Genomic DNA, 19,457 nt, shown 5'->3' with positions numbered 1-19,457 from the left:
GCTGAAGCACACTTGGGTTCTACAAGAGGACAATGATCCAAAACACACCAGTAAGTCCGCCTCTGAAAAACAAAATGAAGACTTTGGAGTGGCCCAGTCAGAGTCCTGACCTGAATCCGATTTTAAGATCATGAGTGGATGACCTTAAAAAGGCAGTTCATGGTGGAAAACCCTCCAGTGTGTCTGAGTTAGAACAATTCTGCAAGGATAAGTGGGCCAAAATTCCCCCACAGCGACGTGAAAGACTCATTGCAGTTGTTGCTTCTATGGCTGAGCCAACCAGTTATTAGGTTTAGGGGGCAATCACTTTTCACACAGGGCCATGTAGGTTTGGATTTTTTTCCACTTCACACTAAGCATTTAGGAACTGCACTTTGTGCTTACTTGTGTTATCTTTGTCTGATATTTACATTTGTTTGATACGAACCCCCCCCCCAGAATATCAGGAAGAGTACTGGTGATTCCCAAAATCATCTTTGATATGTTTGTTGTAACTTTTTATCCACCAGTATGCATAGGTGCATAAATATAACTAAACACATTTTCCAGTTCAATTTTACAAATAAAAATCAGAAAAAAATAGACGAGCACTTTATTTTGTGATAAAGATGTCAAATTACAGTTAATTACTTGCATTCCTGAACAAAAAATTCTGTTTTGAATGTTTGAGTGCATTTGCCTAATAAATAAAAATGTTTTGTTTGTCGTACTAAAAAGGTTTTTGTCAAATTTCTAAAATATTTGTAATTTGTTTTAGTACAAAGGGTCTAATAAATTTGTTAATCCCTGTATAGACAAACCAAGGAGCTCGTGTTTACACAAACACAGAACAAATAAGAAAAACAAAAAAGCGAGTCAGACCAGAGGCTAAGCTGCTCTTTATGATCCCCAAATGAACAAAGACGACAAAGGCTTACTGCTGTATTAAAGACGTGTGTGTGTGTGTGTGTGTATATGTGACATGATCTGCTAGTTCGAAAAGCTTTTTTATTTTTTAAAATTCGAGCTACGCTTTTTTCGCCATTGCCATTTGCCCTTCACACAATAAAACTGAGGGATGTTGGACACCAACAAGGACCATGACTTACAAAATAAACACGCTGTATTAACTAAGGCTGAGAACTGGTGATTGAGTCCATGAACGCATCAGGGAATCATTTATTGAGGTTACAAAAAGAGGGCGCTAAGAGGCATTTTCCTATAAACTTCTATAAAACTGGCAAACACCATAGTCGCTGGTCATTAGAATAAATGTAGGTTTAGGGTATGCCCATCTTTTTAAAAAAAAGTTTACAAAATCTTGTGGTAGTGGCGTTTCTGCAGCTTTAGTGACAACAATACAGACTCACCTCAACTTTTACAATCAGTTATACTTGGACACTCACTGACACACATTTTACAGCTGCCGTTCAAATACAAGAGCTTCTGTCAAAGTGTGACAATAGTAAAATTCCTCTTTGTTCTCCGGACTGCTCGAGTAAGTCCTGGGTTCTGGGGACGCAGGAGCACTTTTCACTTTTTCCCCAGTTTACATAATAAAAGGAACCCACACTGTAGTTTTTCCTCAGCAAAGTAAAAAAAGCAGAGATCTTCTTTCCATCGCTCAGTGTGATGAATGACTTTGGGAGAACAGATTTATGCCATCATATCAAAGTCGTCCCGCTGCAAAAGAAACACAGTGATGAGCTTCAAGGCATCAGAATTCGGATTCAGTCCTGAAAACTGTCGATTTAAGTAACAGATAATCATTCGTAACTGAAATATGTACATACAAACTCTGACAAATCACTCACCTCTTCATTGTAATTCATCACGTGCTGCTTGATCTTCGAGGAGTCCACCCACGTGACGAAATCTTCCATATTTCTTACATTTAAAAAAGTTACAGTAATAGTGTCAGCATTTTCACATGTGCAGTATAGTGAAGCATCTGTGTCAAAGGCCCTCTGTGTTGGTAAAGATATTGTGAGAAGACTAAATACCCGGAGACCAACCTTGTGACTAGAAACGCTGGGTCTGTAACAATATCCGGGCCAACACGCACATCTGTGACTGAGTCAAGGACAACACTGAATCTGTTTTAATCCTTGAATGAAGACAAATCTGAAGTGTTAAGCATAACAATTTACAGTAACACAGCAGTCAAGGATACGCCCTTGTTCGATGAAAGTAATTGCCGTCTTCAGGTTCTGAGCCATACGAAGATTCAACATGATGCTGGGCAGCCGCCTCCTGCAGGAATCACACAGACAAAGTATACATAGAGGCTTGCATTTATACACAGCACTGTATAAAAGCCTCAAGCCACCTCTCATTTCTTTATATTTTGCTAGGAAGATGAGAAATACATGCAGAGATTTAATGAAACATGTCCAAACATGCATTGAAATACAGTATATAATAAACAGTCTGTACAATTCTAACAAACTTGAAACTCAAAATTTGACCACCTTCATGCTTCAACATAGCTTGCTTGTCATTTCTTTGTGTTCAGGAATATTTCTCCTTGCTTCTGGAAGAACATTCAAAGCTCTTCCTTGGATGTTCGCTGACGTTTGTTCTGTTCTCTATCAAGATGATCACACACTGAGATCCAGACTCTGGGGAGGCCAATCAACGACTGATACTGTTGCATAGTGTGTTCTTCTATCCAGGTATGGATAGAAGCCTTGAATGGCAAATGAAGCCATTGCCAATCACCTGTTTTCCAAGTGGTACTGCATGGTGGATCAAAATCTGATGGTAGTTTTCTGTGTTCATAATTAAATGAAATTTGACAAGATCCCCAACACCACTGGCTGAAATGTAGCCTCAAAGCCAGGAGTGACAAAAGAGCCTTTATGCTTGAACAGTTCATAAGTCAGTTTTAAGTGGCTTAGCAAAACAAAATGATCAGGCACAAGCACTGGACTAAGAATGAGTGAAAAAGCAGCCAATCTCCAATAACGAACTTTCAGAAAGCCTGTAGAACTTTGCACAAGACCACTTTAAAAATTACATGAAATTCTGGCGCCTCAGAAGCAAAATATAAAAAATGAGGAGCACCTCCAGACTTTTCCACAGTACAGTACACTTTATGAGTTTAAGATATACACATAAATGTACCTGCAGAATGAAGAAGCTGTGACTTTCTCTGTGAGGGACAAATTCTGTCTGGTGGGGATGAGACCAATGCTGTATCTGAGGTGAAGGAAGAAAAAGATTCTCTGTGTAATATCAACAAAGGTTTAGAAAACAATAAACAACACAGCAATCAAAATCTGCTCAAAACCACACAGGAAACAAGCGCAGAGTTAAAAGATGTCAGCTTGAATTAACATTAAGAGGATTTTATCCATATTAAATAACTGTAATATCCAAAAACTTACAGTTTTTCCAGTAATTGATGTGTGCTCTGTGCTCTGAAGCCATCTTTCTCATCCAGGTCTCTGATTTTTCTGGCCAGGTCTCTGACATTCCGACTAAGCTTGTTGTACCTGAGACACAGGAGGAAAAAATGGTGTCTGTGTGATTTGTAAATATCAGCTGAAATATGGTATAAAAATGTGTTTATACGTCTATACAGTGTAAATAACCGATGCTAAAAGCTAGCTAGCGGCCACAGACTCACTTGGTGTAGTCCTCCCTTTTCTCGATGTGATACTTCCGCAACACCTTGACCTCGTGCAGGTTGTTGTCTACCTCCCAGTTGATGAAGTCGACCTTCTTCAACAACTTCTGTTCGTGATACTTTAATTTACGAACCATTTTCACAGCGTTTCACGCCACTTCTGGAGAAACAGGAAGCACGTGCTGTTATTTTTCTTCTTCGTCATCGAGAACTGAAGGTGGTGGCCCGCAACAGCGCCCCCACCCCGCAACCTAACAAAACACGGTAGCACAGATGATAAATCTGTGCTACCGTGTTTTATTGTAACAGAAACCTCGTGGTTTTTTAAAATAATAATTTTTAATACTAATGTAATCGTAATCGTTTGCTTACTCACAAATATCAAATGTGATTGGAAAGTCACTCTAGGTTGTTATTATTAGAGTTATAGATAAATACAGACCATTTACCATTTATTTACCATTTGTAGAAATAACAGTAATTAAAGAATAAATGTACTTATGTAGCAAATCTGTTTTAAAGCAAGTTCCTTCGATGTATGAATTTTTAAATTACTGATAATATCTGAATTCTTTTTTTTTTTTTTACAGCCCAGTAAATGTTAACAGATAGCTCTTGAATCAGAGGGGAATTGAAGTGCTTTAAATAACTATTCCAGCGAAATATGGTGTAAAGCTGTGCATGTGAATATCGTTTTAGTGATTAGCCTTTGTTAGGGGTATTTATTACATTTTATTATGTATATTTAAAAAATATGTTACATATGTTGAGGACAAAAGAGGGGCCTTTGGTGTGAAACTGTTCCCCCTTCGGTGTATTCTTGTTTACTTTGTCATATTTCGGCAGGTGTCACCAAACTTCTAAACTGAGTCCTTCTCAGCTACACGTGGGTTCATTCATTGAGTGTAGCCTCCAGAGGAGGAGGCACCGCGTCTGCTATATGCGTAAAAATCAAAAGCGTGCCGTGAATTACAGCTGAGACAGCTATGCTGACTGTTAGTTTAGCGCCATGAGAGTCAATCTTTAGTAAAGAGAAAGCGAGGACAGGACCATCAAGAGTGCGGGCGCCCACATCCTGTCATCTACACCCTAAGCTTAGCTCCAGACCCACAGGTAAGTTTCACCGAGATAAGAATTTGCTGTTTAAAAAAGCCTGTTAAACATCCGATTGTCTGCGGAGACATCTTTTGTGGCTAACTTTAACAGTGAACACCTTCTGCTTCCTTTTTAAATCTGTGAAGATGCCTTCAGAGACACCGTGTTTCACTATCAGCAACATTTGGGGGAACCATAACCAGCACATACGTCTTTAATTAAACAACGGGGCATTCACTCACTCTAACTTCCACACCTTCCCTTCACATGTGGGTTTGCCCTTCAACAGGTCCGCATCCTTACGAGTGTGATGTTTGCTCAGCTTAACTACCGCCAAACAAATACGTCAAAGTTTTCTGGTGATGGAGGTCAGCTCTGCTCCACGTCACTATATGTAATATTACTCCTTTTCTCAAGATATCAGCAGAGCAAAGCTCCACTTTAGACTTCATTTCTTCACACTGACTTGGAAGTTCTGCCAGTGCTGTGCTACCCTGTCCTGTTGTAGTGAATTCTCTGAAAATCTAAAAGCCCCCAAATGTGGCACAACGTCTCCAAACACTGTCCCTTTGAGTCCGGGTTTATGCGCTTGAGCGGGAGTAGTGCGTTGGCAGTTTCGGATTTCCCGTGAGCGTGCGGAGAGCGTTTGTTGTCTATCAGCTTCAGAATCAAATACGCGGAATAACCGGTTTGTGGGTCACTCTTCCTGGTGCTGTTGTCGGCCTGCCCGTCAGTCCCTGAAGTGGGAGCGAGTGCTGAAAGGAATTAAAAGTGTCCACCGTCTGTGCTTTTTCGTGTTTTATTTTTTATGATTCTTGCTTCTCCCGTTTCCGGTGAACTCCGCTGTCGCTCCTTTCCGGCCCACTCATCAACCAATCAGCACTCAGACAGGCAAGCAGACGCAAAGATCATTCGCATCCAGAACTGTGCGTTTGAGATATTCGCCCCCAAACGAAAAAGCGCACGCACGTCTTAAACTGATAATGTGTCTTGAAAAAGTTAAAAAGTGTAAACAGCTCAGTTTGTAACTTGATCTCAATGCTGAGCTGAACCTGACTGTTGAGTGACAGCTTGATACTCAGTGATACTCAATGAGATGCTCTCTATGGCAGAGAAGAGCTGTTTATAAACTCATTTCAAGGAGCTGGCAAAAGATTTGCTGTTCTCTAGTGTGAATCTGCGTGGGTTGTTGATAAGTCTGTGACAAATTAATGTTGATGTCTCATTATTCTGTTGCAGATAACTTTAAATATCAATTTTTTTTTACTGTAGGAAATGTGTTTCATTAATGAATTTGTATTTCTAAATAGTCTCATCTACTGTATATTTACCAGCTGTGATAGCAGTGTTGGTCTTTTCACATTCCCAATCTGCATGTGTGCTAAAGCACTTAAAACTTCCTGGTGTACTTCCTGTTACAGTAGCTGTCACCAGGGTATCATGAGTCACGGGTACTCTGACATGTGTTTACAGTACTGTACAAAAGTCTTGAGTCACTGCCCATTTCTATAATTTTTTTCTATATATTTGCAGAGTTAATTCTAACTTTTAAAGGGGCCTTGAACAGCAGACCTCCAGGCTTTCTAAGGTCTTTCAACATCCATCTTTTTATTTTCAGAGAAACTGGTTTGTTAAGTCATTTTACACTGACCTATGCATGATTCAAGCATAAAGAGGCACCTAAGTTTAAGGATGAACCAGTGTTGTATCTACACAAAACAGATAACGTAGAAAAGAACCAACTTTAAATTGTATCTTTAGGCATCCCCTTTTAAGAAAAGTCAACATTTTTAATTGAATCAGTGAAAAACACCACAAATAGCAGAGTTTGACAGAAATAAAATAATATTTTTGTACCAATAAGGTGATTCCCAAAGAACTATAAGCTGAAAACATGGGATATCTCAACATCGTGTACAGTGTGTTCTTAGAAAAATGTGAGACGATCAAACAAGTGGAGGACAAGGGAAAAAGCATCTGCCCTGAAAAACTATCTACCGCAGATCATCAGTATCTGAGATTCATGTCCTTAAGAACTAGGAAAATCCAGCAAAGACCTCAAACAGGACCTGCAAGATGCATCTGGCCCTTCAGCTGATCCTACTGTTCACTGAAGCCTCATCAGTAACATTTAAATATTTGATTTAAATGATCATCAAGGAGGAGAAGGTCTGAAGACACTGTAAGGCTCTGTTGGGAGTAAAGCTAGTTAGAAGTGTACAAGCTCTCTTTTTGCCTTATATGTTGTATGTTCAGTTTGCATCTTTCAATAAATAGTTGGCCCTAGTTCCCATTTTCTATATAAAACACAAAAAATTAAGTGTGACTCGAGAATTTTGCACAGTACTGTAAGTATGTCTGTGGGCAGAATTTCCAACTCCTCCAAACTGCAAAGCAAAATGCAATCAGAAAGATTTACAGGTGTGTAGTATTGGTCAGAATAAAAGTGACGTCTGAAGGTTGGTAGGGTCTGAGTCACTCTTTGCCTCAGTCTCCAATTCTTTATCATTCCTTATGTATTTGTATTCATGTATTTATTGCCCTCCATATGAGATGTAGATACAACGTTACAAAGATAAACATGGTCCAGATCCATCGTAGGGGTAGCGCAGAGAGACAGGTAACAATTTAAGCTGATATTCATGAAGCACCTAGAAAACATGCAAATTTAATTCAAAGAGGCTTGAGCCAACCAGCTGTTTCACAACCAGAACCTTCCTGCTGCTGCGAGGCGACAGCGCTAACCACTGCACCACCAGCCAGCAGATCAATATTATTTGCACGTAGCAAAATGCCGGAAAGGTGAACTGTTCATGGTAATTACATTATAGTTTTGTCTAAGTCATTCAAATATTCGAATTAAAATTAATATGACTTAGTGGAGAATAGTTTTCTTTATCTAGGTAAAAGTTTGCCTTTAAATTGGTTTGCATATAGAAATATAACCTTTCTTTACATCTTTTAAACCTTGAGCTGTAACAGTGAGACATTTTTAAGGTTGTAATACTAATGATGTTACTAATTTGAACGTGACACGATCACATACTGTATACTGTCCATTTTCTTTTCATTCATATGTAGGTTAAGCGTGAGCATATTTACATCTGTAATATTCGGGCTGCAGTGGTTAGCATCGTCACCGCACAGCAACATGGTCCTGGGTTTGAATGCACCAGCTAGCTGGTGCTCTTTTGTGTAGAGTTTGCACACTCTCCCATGTCTGGGTGGGTTCTCTCCAGGTACTTCCTCCCACACTCTGACGACATGCATGTTAGCTTTAGTGATTCTAAAGTGGCCATAGATGTCATCGGGAGTGTGAAGAGGACCATCACTTAAGAAAATGGATGGATGGACGTGAATAAGCAAGAACACAGATGACACTACCTAAAAAAAAAAGTTTGAAATATAGTTGGAGAGAGTTGGCAGAGTGTGTTGGGTGTAGACACTGCAGGCTGTAAGGAGGGCACTCACGCACACACTGACACACACAGAAACAGAGAGGGACTGTGCAGCCGTGCCCCTCTGCTAAGCAGAGCTCCTACATAAAGAGGTCACTGTGCTGAAAACATAGCACCTCCTTCTCTGCCACCACTTCAAGGCGTTCATCTTGGCTAGTTGTACATCCCTTTTTGAAAAAACTAAATAGAATTTTTAAACTAAATCCCTGTTCAAATACAACACATATAAATGCTTCACAGCATAACAGAGTCACAAGTTTGCTCTGACATTACTTTTGCTCGAGGTCCGTTTGTTTGAGATGATGTCATGAATCAGTAAGAACAAGAAGGAACTGCAAACTGTGCGTGAGTCAGATTCGGTGTGCGTAATTGTCTGAAGACAGTGGAGAAACAGAGGCCTCGCTGTTAACAGGGATTAACTAATAATCGTGCTGTGCAAACAGTCCACCTGAGCCGATCCCACACTTTCACCTTGTGAGAAAATGAGCAGTTCCTCCTACTACTTGAAGGTGAGCTGACTCTGTGAGTCTTGTGATGAAGGCAAGTGGACGATGCCTCAATTTGGAAATAAAAGATAAAAGAATGAGGACTGTTTCTCTTCAGACGCCCCAGATGCCAGAGTCAGGAGACGGGTTAGTAATTGTCTCATCACTGTCAGCTAAAGGTTCACACTTGTTTAATTCACTCATGTATAAAATCCTTCCTAATTTTAAATTATTTATTTAAATTTTAGGACTTTACAATTTGCTGTGCTTTTTCATCTTTAAGCCACAAACCTCTGACAAGTTTAGACGAGAAATGATTTGTATTTTTTTATAAATGACACCTGTGACAGCTGCCATCGAATGTTATTAGAATTCTGGTGCGAGTGTGGATAAGTAGTGCACAGCTATGTCATTAGCCAGGGTAGATGGAGGCTATGGTTTTCCAGCTGGTCGTGTAACAGTTTCAGCAATGGTTGACCGACACGTTCCTCTCCTGCACTAAATCTGCACTTGTCTTGCTGGAGGACAGATTTCCAATAACAAGACAAAGGAAAGGTGACAGCTGTTTCCGACATGTTCCCCATTACTTTTTATTGTTAGACTGTGTCTGTGAAGGACCAGTCACAGCCTGTTAATCCTCAGTCTCTTCCACTGTTGTCTCGTGCATTTCTGCAACTTCTTAAGTGTTCGAGGCAGAAGTCAATTTCTAGCTCAAGGACACTGCAGCAGCCTTGCTCAGCGTGTCAGGACGCTCTCTGTGAGTCCTTATGTTTGTGTGAACAAGCTGAATGAACCTTTCAGTTCACTCTTCTTTTTTTCATTTTCTTCCTGTCCACCCTAAAAGGCTCCTTCACTGTCTCTCTGCAGAGTCGAACATTCCTCCACAATGGCGCTTTCCTCCAGGCTAAAATACGTGTCTCTGGGGGTTCTGGTGCTGCAAACCACCCTGCTGGTTCTCACCATGCGCTACTCCCGTACCCTGAAGGAGAACGGTCCTCGCTACCTCGCCTCCTCTGCCGTAGTGTCAGCTGAAGTGCTCAAGATTTTTATGTGCACTCTCCTCATCTTCAGTGAGAACAGTGAGTAAGGAGGAAAATCAGTTTTGGATCCTACTTGGGTAGAAAATCCCCAGTCTAGTTAATAAACTTCATAGGTTGAAAAGTACCCCACATGATTTAGCAGGTTGCAGAACCACCTTTAACAGCACGAACTTGTAGCACTCGTTTTCTAAATTACTGACAGCGCTCTCTCTGTTTCTCTTAGATTTTAGCTTGACGGCAATGTACGAGCTGCTGAACAAGGAGATTCTGAACAAGCCCATGGAGCTCGTGAAGCTGGCCGTTCCTGCAGGGATCTACACTCTGCAGAACAATCTGCTCTATGTTGCCCTGTCCAACCTGGACGCAGCCACCTATCAGGTTACATACAAATGAATGAATGTGCTTGTTCAAGCTCACTGAGTTTGTGTGCGTGAACTGGTTTCTTTATGGTTTCACATGGCTGGTTTGTATTGTGTACATTTCTGCATTCACAGTGTACAGTGGATATCCTGGTAAATATTTACATAAATCTATCTCACAGATGTCATCTGTTCTAATCTCATAAGGCTTGTTTGATTAATTTAAGTGGTACTAAAGCTATACCCTCTGCTATATTCTGTAAATATTAAAGAGGAAAATGCTAGTTATTGAGTTTTGGAACACTGGAAAAAATCATAAAACATATAAAATATGTTTGTTTAAATTAAAGCTTCACATCCCTCATTTCTAAAATGATATTTTTTATAAATAACATTTATAATTGGATGTGAACAAACTCTATAGTGATCTAAAAAAAAACAATAAACCAAAAAAACATACTTTGGAAAACAATTCAAACTGACTGAAACTGTTTTGTGAACTTGGAAAATTAATTTAAAAAATAATTTAAAAAAAATACAGACGACTAGCTGGTAAAAAGGCCATGTTCACTTTTCTTCTTTGTCACAAAGTAACCATTTTCAAATGAACACCAAGATTTATACGTTCATGACATCCAGTTCCAGTTTCTGTCCTTTTTCGCATATACGCAGTTCTTTACATAAATGAATAACGCAATAACATTTTTAAGTAGAATTGTGAGACTATTATTACCCAATTAATAATACTACCCATTTGTCCTTGAAGAAGAAAGTGAATAAGAGGCACTTGGGAACATTTCAGATCATCCTTTTAACAGCAACTCAGTGACAAAAACCTTGCAAATGAAGCTGTCCCAATAGGAATGAAGCACAACAAGTTCAATGTTTATTTCCGGAGTGCAAACACGTGTCCTCTTATCTATCACAGAGAGGATTCTTAGAAATGGCGTGTCTCTTTCATTTTTAAACAGATCTGTCCTGACCCCTGCACAGTGGGCTGCTGAATGAAAGGCATCAAAGTACAGATGAAGAATTAGAATACAGTAGATCTTCCAAAAGAACGAGAAGTAGCTGGAAAGAAGATTTCTGGATATGAATGCATTTTCTGTAACTGTGGCATTTCTATACTACCCATTATTGTGTGCTAAATAATAAATAAATAAAGTTTGTGTTTGTAACACTCTGAAAAATGCGATATGCTTTGAAGAGCACAATAAAAGATAGGAAAATATGACTGTAGCATGAAATATAATTGTGGACACAGTCAAAATGAAAAAGTAAGAGTGTAAATAACAAGAAAAATTTAATATGGCAGAGAAGAAATCGAAAGCAACAGGATGTTATTTAAGAAAAAGAAGGAGCATAGGTAGCAACTTAATCAACATTGATCAACTCTACTGTAACTCAGACTGTAGCCAGTACTGTATCAATTTTTATGTGCTGTAGTGAGGATGGGAGTAATCCATCATTTACTTAAAGCATCACTTGTGTTTTTGTGTCTAACAGGTCACGTACCAGTTGAAGATCCTCACCACAGCTTTGTTCTCTGTCTCCATGCTCGGGAAAAAGTTAGGCAGCTACCAGTGGCTCTCCCTGCTCTTCCTCATGGCCGGGGTCACTCTGGTGCAGGTAACAGCGCTCGCCGTCACCACAATTATTACTAATGTTTCATTTCTACCTTTCTAATGGTTTTTTTGGAGTCTCAGTGTATTCATGTGTTTTGATAAAAGCCTATGCCTTTGCACACGCTCATCAGTGTTTCAACCTTCACAGTTGCCCGTCGAGTCTCTGGGTGACTCTGAACAGAATGTAATGTCTGCAAGCTCCCAGTTTGTGGGCCTGATCGCTGTGCTGATGGCCTGTGTGTCCAGTGGTTTTGCTGGAGTTTACTTTGAGAAGATCCTCAAAGAGACAAGCCAGAGTCTGTGGCTTCGTAATATACAGCTGGGTGAGTGGCTATACCTCCATTTATATGACAGGCTGAGCGAGGAATGTATGGTTCGTTACAAACAAACGTTTTCTCAGAAAGTTATGCAGTTCCTGTGAAAGTACACCGCATGATTTAGCAGCTTGCAAGAACTTGTAGCACTTGCTTTTAAAATGACTTTATCAGTCACTCACATTGTTGCAGAGTTACTTTTACTCTGTCTTACAGTGAGGTTTGCAGACAGTCATTTGTGCACAGCTCCCGCAGCACTTCAGGCAGGTTGAGGTCTGGACTTCTTTTATTTTTCAGCTGTTCTGCTGTAGATTCGCTGCTGCGCTAGGGATCATTTAGCTGTCAGACAGATGGGGTTGCATTTGACTCTAGAATACTGTGGTATGTAGAGGATTTCATGGTCGGCTTAATGACTACAATGTATCCAATAATAACATGACTCTAAGTAAAACTAAAGAGAGACTATTATAAGAAATTCAGTGCAAAATTAAATAAGAGCTGTAAGCATGAAAAATGGTGCAACATGCAAGACTTCTCTGTATCTAATTTAACATCATCTAACTGTTGACATTCAGTCAGGGAAAATCTCATTTTATACCAGGGGTTTCTGCAGAGTTTGGACAGCATTTCGTTTACAAGCCTCAGGCTCCATTTGTAAGTTAATGTGCTAACAGAAGGACATGTTATACCTACATACCTACAATACCTACAACCACGATTACCGACACTAACAAGCTGATCTACAGTACGGCAGCAGTGATCAGTGAGATGCTTGGCTACAAGTTGAACAGCCACAAGGGGCAGTACCCTCCATGGAGAAGGAGGCTAGAGGGCAAGATCAAAGTAGCACGGAGGGAGGTTAGCCAACTAACGGAGTTGCAGAAAGGTGCGACAAAGAAGGTGCATAAGAAATACAGCAAGCTGTCCATACCTGAGGCCTTGGAAACTGCCAAGCAAAGACTCACAGCCTTGGCCAGCCGCTTGAGGAGGTACACCAGAGAGATAGAAGGCAGGAGAATAAACCAGCTGTTCTCCACAGAACCAGCAAAGGTGTACTCTCAGTGGCAAGGGAACAATAATAATAAGAGAACAGCACCACCAAGGCTGGAGACGGAGCAATACTGGAAGAGCATATGGGAGAAGGACGCAACCCATAACGGCAATGCTCAGTGGCTAGTGGATCTGAGGGCAGACCACAGCGACCTCCCTGAACAGGGTCCAGTAACCATCACAGTGGCAGATATCCAAGAAAGGGTCTCTAGTATGAAGAGTTGGACAGCACCAGGGCCCGACATGGTTCACGCCTACTGGCTAAAGAAGCTGACTGCACTCCACGAGCGTCTGGCAGCACAAATGAACCAGCTGCTAGTTAACGAGAGACACTCGGAATGGCTAACCGAAGGTCGGACGGTCCTGATCCCCAAGGACCCCAAGAAGGGACCGGTCCCCTCCAACTACCGACCAATAACCTGCCTCAGTACTACATGGAAGCTCCTGTCAGGCATCATATCGGCTAAGATGAACAGGCACATGGGTCAATACATGAGCGGGACACAGAAAGGAATTGGCAAGAATACCAGAGGCACAAAACACCAGCTACTGGTAGACAGAACAATCAGCCGAGACTGCAAGACCAGACTGACCAACCTGTGCACTGCCTGGATTGATTACAAGAAGGCCTATGACTCAATGCCCCACAGCTGGATACTGGAATGCCTAGAATTGTACAAGATCAATGGGACCCTAAGAGCCTTCATCAGGAACTCAATGGGGATGTGGCGTACAACACAAGAGGCCAACTCCAAGCCCATAGCACAAGTCACCATCAAGTGCGGGATCTACCAAGGAGATGCTCTGTCCCCACTGCTGTTCTGCATAAGCCTGAACCCCCTCAGTGAGATCATTAACAAGACTGGCTACGGATACCGACTACAGAACGGAGCAGTTGTCAGCCACCTCCTGTACATGGATGACATCAAGCTGTATGCCAAGAGTGAATGAGACATCGATTCATTGATCCACACTACCAGGCTATACAGCAATGACATTGGAATGTCGTTCGGACTGGAGAAGTGTAGTCGGATGGTAAAAAAGAGAGGGAAGGTAGTCAGAACTGAGGGGATTGAACTACCAGAAGGCAACATTGCAGACATAGAGGACAGTTACAAGTACCTGGGGATCCCACAGGCAAATGGAAACCATGAAGAGGCTGCTAGGAAAGCTGCAACCACCAAGTACCTGCAGAGGGTCAGGCAAGTCCTGCGGAGTCAGCTGAATGGTAAGAACAAGATCCGGGCCATCAACACCTACGCCCTGCCCGTGATCAGGTACCCTGCTGGGGTAATAGGCTGGCCAAAGGAGGAGATAGAAGCCACTGACATAAAGACAAGAAAGCTCCTTACCATGCATGGAGGGTTTCACCCCAAGTCCAGCACCCTGAGGCTGTACGCTAAGCGGAAGGAAGGGGGCCGGGGACTGGTGAGTGTCAGCACCACAGTCCAGGATGAGACAACGAACATCCAAGAATACATTGGGAAGATGGCCCCAACTGACCGAGTGCTCAGTGAATACCTCAGGCAGCAGAAACCCAAGAAAGAGGAGGGAGACGAGGAACCATCATGGAAGGACAGGCCCCTGCACGGTATGTACCACCGGCAGATAGAGGAGGTGGCTGATATCCAGAAATCCTACCAGTGGCTGGACAAAGCTGGACTGAAAGACAGCACAGAGGCACTAATCATGGCAGCTCAAGAACAAGCTCTGAGCACAAGATCCATAGAGGCTGGGGTCTATCACACCAGGCAAGACCCCAGGTGCAGGCTGTGTAAAGATGCCCCAGAGACAATCCAGCACATGACAGCAGGGTGCAAGATGCTAGCAGGCAAGGCATACATGGAACGCCATAACCAAGTGGCCGGCATAGTGTACAGGAACATCTGTGCCGAGTATAACCTGGAATCCCGAGGTCAAAATGGGAGATGCCCCCAAGGGTGGTGGAGAATGACCGAGCTAAGATCCTGTGGGACTTCCAGATACAGACGGACAAAATGGTGGTGGCTAACCAACCGGACATAGTGGTGGTAGACAAACAGAAGAAGACGGCCGTAGTGATCGATGTAGCGGTTCCGAATGACAGCAATATCAGGAAGAAGGAACACGAGAAGCTGGAGAAATACCAAGGGCTCAGAGAAGAGCTCGAGAGGATGTGGAGGGTGAAGGTAACGGTGGTCCCCGTGGACCGCACTAGGTGCGGTGACTCCCAAGCTAGGCGAGTGGCTCCAGCAGATCCCGGGAATAACATCGGAAAATCTCTGTCCAGAAGAGCGCAGTCCTGGGAACAGCTAAGATACTGCGCAGGACCCTCAAGCTCCCAGGCCTCTGGTAGAGGACCCGAGCTTGAAGGATAAACCGCCCGCAGGGGCGCGCTGGGTGTTTATATATATATATATATACATATGTATGTGTGTGTGTGTGTGTGTGTGTACATATATGTATATATACATATATATACATATATACCTTTGTACAAGCACAACGTTAGACTGATTTGGCAAGTAAAACTGTTCTTGGCATATGGATGTGAGTTTCTTGGGATATTTTGTTCTATGTGTATAACAATAAAGATTGAACTGAGGAGGTGCACATTCAAGGTGAGTTTATGGGCTGTATATTGATAAAACTTGATGGCATCTTAGGACTGCAGTCTGCTTTAAGACAGCATGGCTATGGCTCATTTCCTTTTGTTCTTCTTGCCTTATATTGCTCCTTAGTTAAAACACCACCTTTGTCTTACTTGTCCCAGCAAGGACCTGATCTTTATCACTTTCTCTTGTCTCTTTCAGGTTTGTTCAGCTTTGTGTTTGGCTTGACAGGCATGGTGGTGTATGATGGCGAAAGCTTGAAGCAGGAGGGGATTTTCCAGGGATACAACACTATTACCTGCATAGTTGTCGTCTTACAGGTTGCGCCATCGTGTTTCACTACAGTACATCATTTGACTTCCATGAGTTTTATGGCAGTCTTTGTGGAGTTGTTCATGTCTGCCTTTGTGTTGTTTGCATGTCTTCAGGCTCTCGGCGGGCTGATCGTGGCTGTAGTCATTAAATATGCTGACAACATCCTCAAAGGATTTGCCACCTCTCTATCAATCATGGTGTCTACACTCATGTCGTATTTCCTGTTGAAGGACTTTAATCCCACAAGGTAAACACAAGCGCGCTTATGCACAATAAAAAAAATATTAATTTGCTAACACTTTATCAGTGGAAAACATGATATTCTTGAGGGTTTTTTTTTTTTTTTAGATCTAGCAGCTTTACTACAGGCTGAAATACATTTAGGTCCTTAAGTTTCTGACAAAGAAACTTTGTTTGTAATTTTGCCTCTTGCCTCCACCACAGTCTATTTTACAGAAAACAATCATGATTTAAAATCCACTGTGGTGGTGTAACGAGGCGTGCTATTAAAAACTATCATTATCCAAAAACTTTTGGACCTACCTGTGTGTCAGCAATTGACACTGATTATCAGGAAACCAGTTAAAACAGAATCCAGATGTCTTTTAACAGTCACCTGACTGCGCTGACCACCTTCACATTTGTGGATTTTCATCAGGTTTTGTGTTGATTAAAAAATAGTTCTTCCATCACAAACTCCAGTTTAGCGTTTTTGGTTTTAACTAATAAAAATCTGCCTTATTTTAATACTAATCAGCAAGTCTTTGCTTCCAAACATGTTAAACTGTGCAGTGAAAAGTTTTTGCCACCTTCCTGATTTTGTAGTTTTTTGCATATTTGTTAAATTTAGATGTTTCAGATCATCAAACGAATTTTAGAATTAGAAAAGATAAGCCAAGTAAATAACTGGGTTAGTTATTAAAACGTAATAAGTGGCTGTGCCGCCTTCGGCAGAAGCAATCTGCAAGGACTGCAAGACATGGTGATGCCGCATAAGCCGAGAAACCTTGAGCTTCAGGGCATAAACTCATGGCCGGAGATTCTTCTTCAGGATTTTATGGTACAGAGCAGAATTCATGGTTCCATCAGGGAACAGCAAGTTGTCCAATTCCTGAAGCAGAAAAACAGCCCCCGAACATCACCACCATGTTTGACTGCTGGTATGAAATTCTTTTAGGAGATGCATGTAACAGGAATGAAAGCTTCCAAGAAGTTCACCTTTCGTCTCGTCACAGAATATTTTCTAAAAAGTCTTGGGAGTCATCAAGATATTTTTGGTAAATATAATATGAGTCTTTATGTTCTTTTGGCCAGCACTGGTTCTTGCCTTAGACTCTCACACTGATGCTATTTTTGCACAGTCTCTTTTATGTTGTTCACTTGTGGAGTGACTTTAAGTCAGACAAGTTAGGCCTGCAGTTCTTTTTGACCAGGGGTAGGCTACTCCGGGCCTCAAGTGTCGGTGTCCTGCACGTTTTAGATGTGTCCTTGATCCAACACAGCTGATTTAAATGGCTAAATTACCCCCTCAACATGTCTTGAAGTTCTCCAGAGGCCTGGCACTAAACTAATCATTAAAACCTGCAGGACACCAGCACTTGAGGCCTGGAGTTGTTTAACTCTGCTTTAGATGGTCTTCTAGGTTCATTTGTGACCGTTGATCATCTTGGAGTAATTTTGGTAGGATAACTGCTGCTGAGAAGATTCACCACTGTTGTAAGTTTTCTGCATTTGTGGATAATGATTCTCACCGTGGTTCACTGAAGTTCTAAAGCCTTAGAAATGGCTTTGTAACCCCTTTCCAGACTAATAGATGACTTTTTGAGATCTTTTAGCCTACTTCACTTCACCATCCAGCTTCTGTTTAAGGGATTTCTCAATTCAGCTGGTCTGGCAGTAATCAGGCCTGCGTGTGATGAATATACTGAACATGTCAGCTTTCCAAAAACAATGTGGAAAATCAGAATTAAGTCACGTCATAACATAACAAGAAAGAAATCCTGAAGAGGGCAACTACTGTTTCGCTATCTTCTAATCAGCAGCAATGTTTTTGAAAGGCACTGTATTCAAAATCTTGGCAAAGCTCCACACAGAACTAGTAATAGTAACAGTGATAACTGTCATACACACAAGTTGCCTCACGTGTTGTGCTTCCAACTTAATGCATTTTCTTTTTCTCTGTGTCTCTCAGCGTATTTTTTCTAGGTGCAGTGCTGGTTATTGCTGCCACATTTCTTTACGGCTATGAGCAGAAACCTGCCAGCAGCAGCACCAACAAAGTGTAATCAGAGACTTGCGTGAATTGTGGCTCTACGAACTGTGACCAGGAATTTGCCACATGAACAATTTCATTACAGAAAAAGTAAAGACAAGTTACTGGGAAATACAGTCTTTTGGAAGTGGGCCTTCTCTGAAAAAGTGCAAAATGGATGTTAGCAGTGACTCATGTGAAAGCTATTGTTTTGAGCATGTCAGGTAAACTTAACACTACAGAAAAGCAAACGGCGTAAGGCGAACAGGAGGACATGATAAGCAAACCATATCCTTGCTGGCAAACTAATGTGAAACTAGTTCACGTGTGTCAGTATTAGAACTGTGACGTTCCACCTCAGGAGGTACAGATGCTACATTTAAGCTTTGGGTTGCTAAAGAATTGTAATTTTAAAATGATCACGTCTTTTGAAGAAGTGGCACATAATTTTAGTGCAAATGGAAAGTCCAGCCATCCATTCACTTCCGCTTATCCTTTTCAGGGTCGCGGGGGCAAATGGAAAGTGTTTCTTTAGATATCAGCAGAGAAGTTTTGAAAAAGCACAACAGCATATTGCACTTACTAGATCCCCACAAGCACGTGCTAAAATAATAATAACAAAGGAGCGCGTCGTATCAGATTTTTATAATCTGTCTGGATCCTCCACCACATTGCCAAGGTGCTCTACTGGAGGCTGTTTGAGTACAGCGAGCTCTCATGTTCAAACAAACAGTTTGACATGATTTGCGCTTCATGATAGGGTCGATTATCTTGTTGGAAGCATCAGAAGATGGGTCGTAAAGGGATAGACAGGTTTAGCAACAATACTCAGGGCTGTCATACATACAAGGGCTTGTGTTCTGCTTAAAGCGTGCCAGGAAAATACCTCTAAAACTATCATGTATTAACTGTAACCCCAGTTTCTTAGCTGACAGCAGGTTCGATGTGTTATGCATTCAGAGATGCTCTTCTCCCTACCTTGACTGTAACAAGTGTTTATTCGAGTCGCTGTTGTCTTCCTGTCATTTCAAAGCAGTCTGATCATTCTCCTCTGAACTCAACAAGGCATTTTCACTACTGTGCACAGTTTTCTTACCTGTTTGGATCATTCTTTATGAACTGTAGAGATAGTTGTGTGTAAAAATAAACCAGCAGTTTCTGAATTACTCAGACCAGCCTGTGCAAAGTCAATGAAATCACTGTACTTCCACATTCTCACACTCAGTTTTCAGCATCTCATCCTGAATATGTCTACATGTCCTAA

At 41.5% G+C, this 19,457-nt stretch overlaps 2 protein-coding genes across 5 annotated transcripts; one reads left to right on the top strand and one right to left on the bottom strand.

Annotated features, from left to right (window-relative positions):
• Positions 1–1,120: 1,120 nt before the first annotated feature.
• Positions 1,121–3,850, bottom strand: imp3 (IMP U3 small nucleolar ribonucleoprotein 3). Its single transcript, XM_082514532.1, has 7 exons — positions 3,611–3,850; positions 3,369–3,476; positions 3,106–3,180; positions 2,153–2,232; positions 1,995–2,046; positions 1,794–1,866; positions 1,121–1,662 (listed from the first exon to the last, which is right to left on the bottom strand). The coding sequence occupies exons 1-7, from the start codon at positions 3,745–3,747 to the stop codon at positions 1,636–1,638; spliced, it is 552 nt and encodes a 183-aa protein (XP_082370658.1). The 5' UTR covers positions 3,748–3,850; the 3' UTR covers positions 1,121–1,635.
• Positions 3,514–19,339, top strand: slc35a3b (solute carrier family 35 member A3b). Of its 4 annotated transcripts, none has more exons than XM_082514524.1 (8): positions 3,514–3,535; positions 4,457–4,723; positions 9,516–9,727; positions 9,912–10,066; positions 11,554–11,676; positions 11,821–11,995; positions 15,829–16,189; positions 18,134–19,339. In XM_082514524.1, exons 3-8 carry the CDS (start codon positions 9,535–9,537, stop codon positions 18,225–18,227), a joined length of 1,101 nt encoding a protein of 366 aa, XP_082370650.1. In that variant the 5' UTR covers positions 3,514–3,535; positions 4,457–4,723; positions 9,516–9,534; the 3' UTR covers positions 18,228–19,339. The 4 variants fall into 4 exon arrangements, with proteins under 4 accessions (XP_082370650.1, XP_082370651.1, XP_082370653.1 ...); XM_082514527.1 differs by lacking the exon at positions 3,514–3,535 and having other exon boundaries at positions 3,926–4,723; positions 15,859–15,947; positions 16,056–16,189; XM_082514526.1 differs by lacking the exon at positions 3,514–3,535 and having other exon boundaries at positions 3,926–4,723; positions 15,829–15,947; positions 16,056–16,189.
• The last annotated feature ends 118 nt before the right edge of the window (positions 19,340–19,457 follow it).

This window comes from Aulonocara stuartgranti (genome assembly GCF_965226115.1).
Source record: "Aulonocara stuartgranti genome assembly, chromosome: 18".
Taxonomy (NCBI): Eukaryota; Metazoa; Chordata; class Actinopteri; order Cichliformes; family Cichlidae; genus Aulonocara; species Aulonocara stuartgranti.
The sequence above is the reverse complement of the archived record's forward strand: the minus strand, read 5'-3'. Positions and strand labels throughout refer to the sequence as shown.

Bases quoted from the DNA above. Each gene is read 5' to 3' on its own strand.
- slc35a3b (XM_082514524.1), top strand. From the start codon at position 9,535: ATGGCGCTTTCCTCCAGGCTAAAATACGTGTCTCTGGGGGTTCTGGTG. The intron at 10,067-11,553 runs GTTACATACAAA...TGTGTCTAACAG, and splicing joins TGGACGCAGCCACCTATCAG to GTCACGTACCAGTTGAAGAT. The intron at 11,996-15,828 runs GTGAGTGGCTAT...TGTCTCTTTCAG, and splicing joins GCTTCGTAATATACAGCTGG to GTTTGTTCAGCTTTGTGTTT.
- imp3 (XM_082514532.1), bottom strand. From the start codon at position 3,747: ATGGTTCGTAAATTAAAGTATCACGAACAGAAGTTGTTGAAGAAGGTC. The intron at 3,477-3,610 runs GTGAGTCTGTGG...CCTGTGTCTCAG, and splicing joins AAAAGGGAGGACTACACCAA to GTACAACAAGCTTAGTCGGA. The intron at 2,233-3,105 runs GTACATTTATGT...TGATTCCTGCAG, and splicing joins ACAGCTTCTTCATTCTGCAG to GAGGCGGCTGCCCAGCATCA.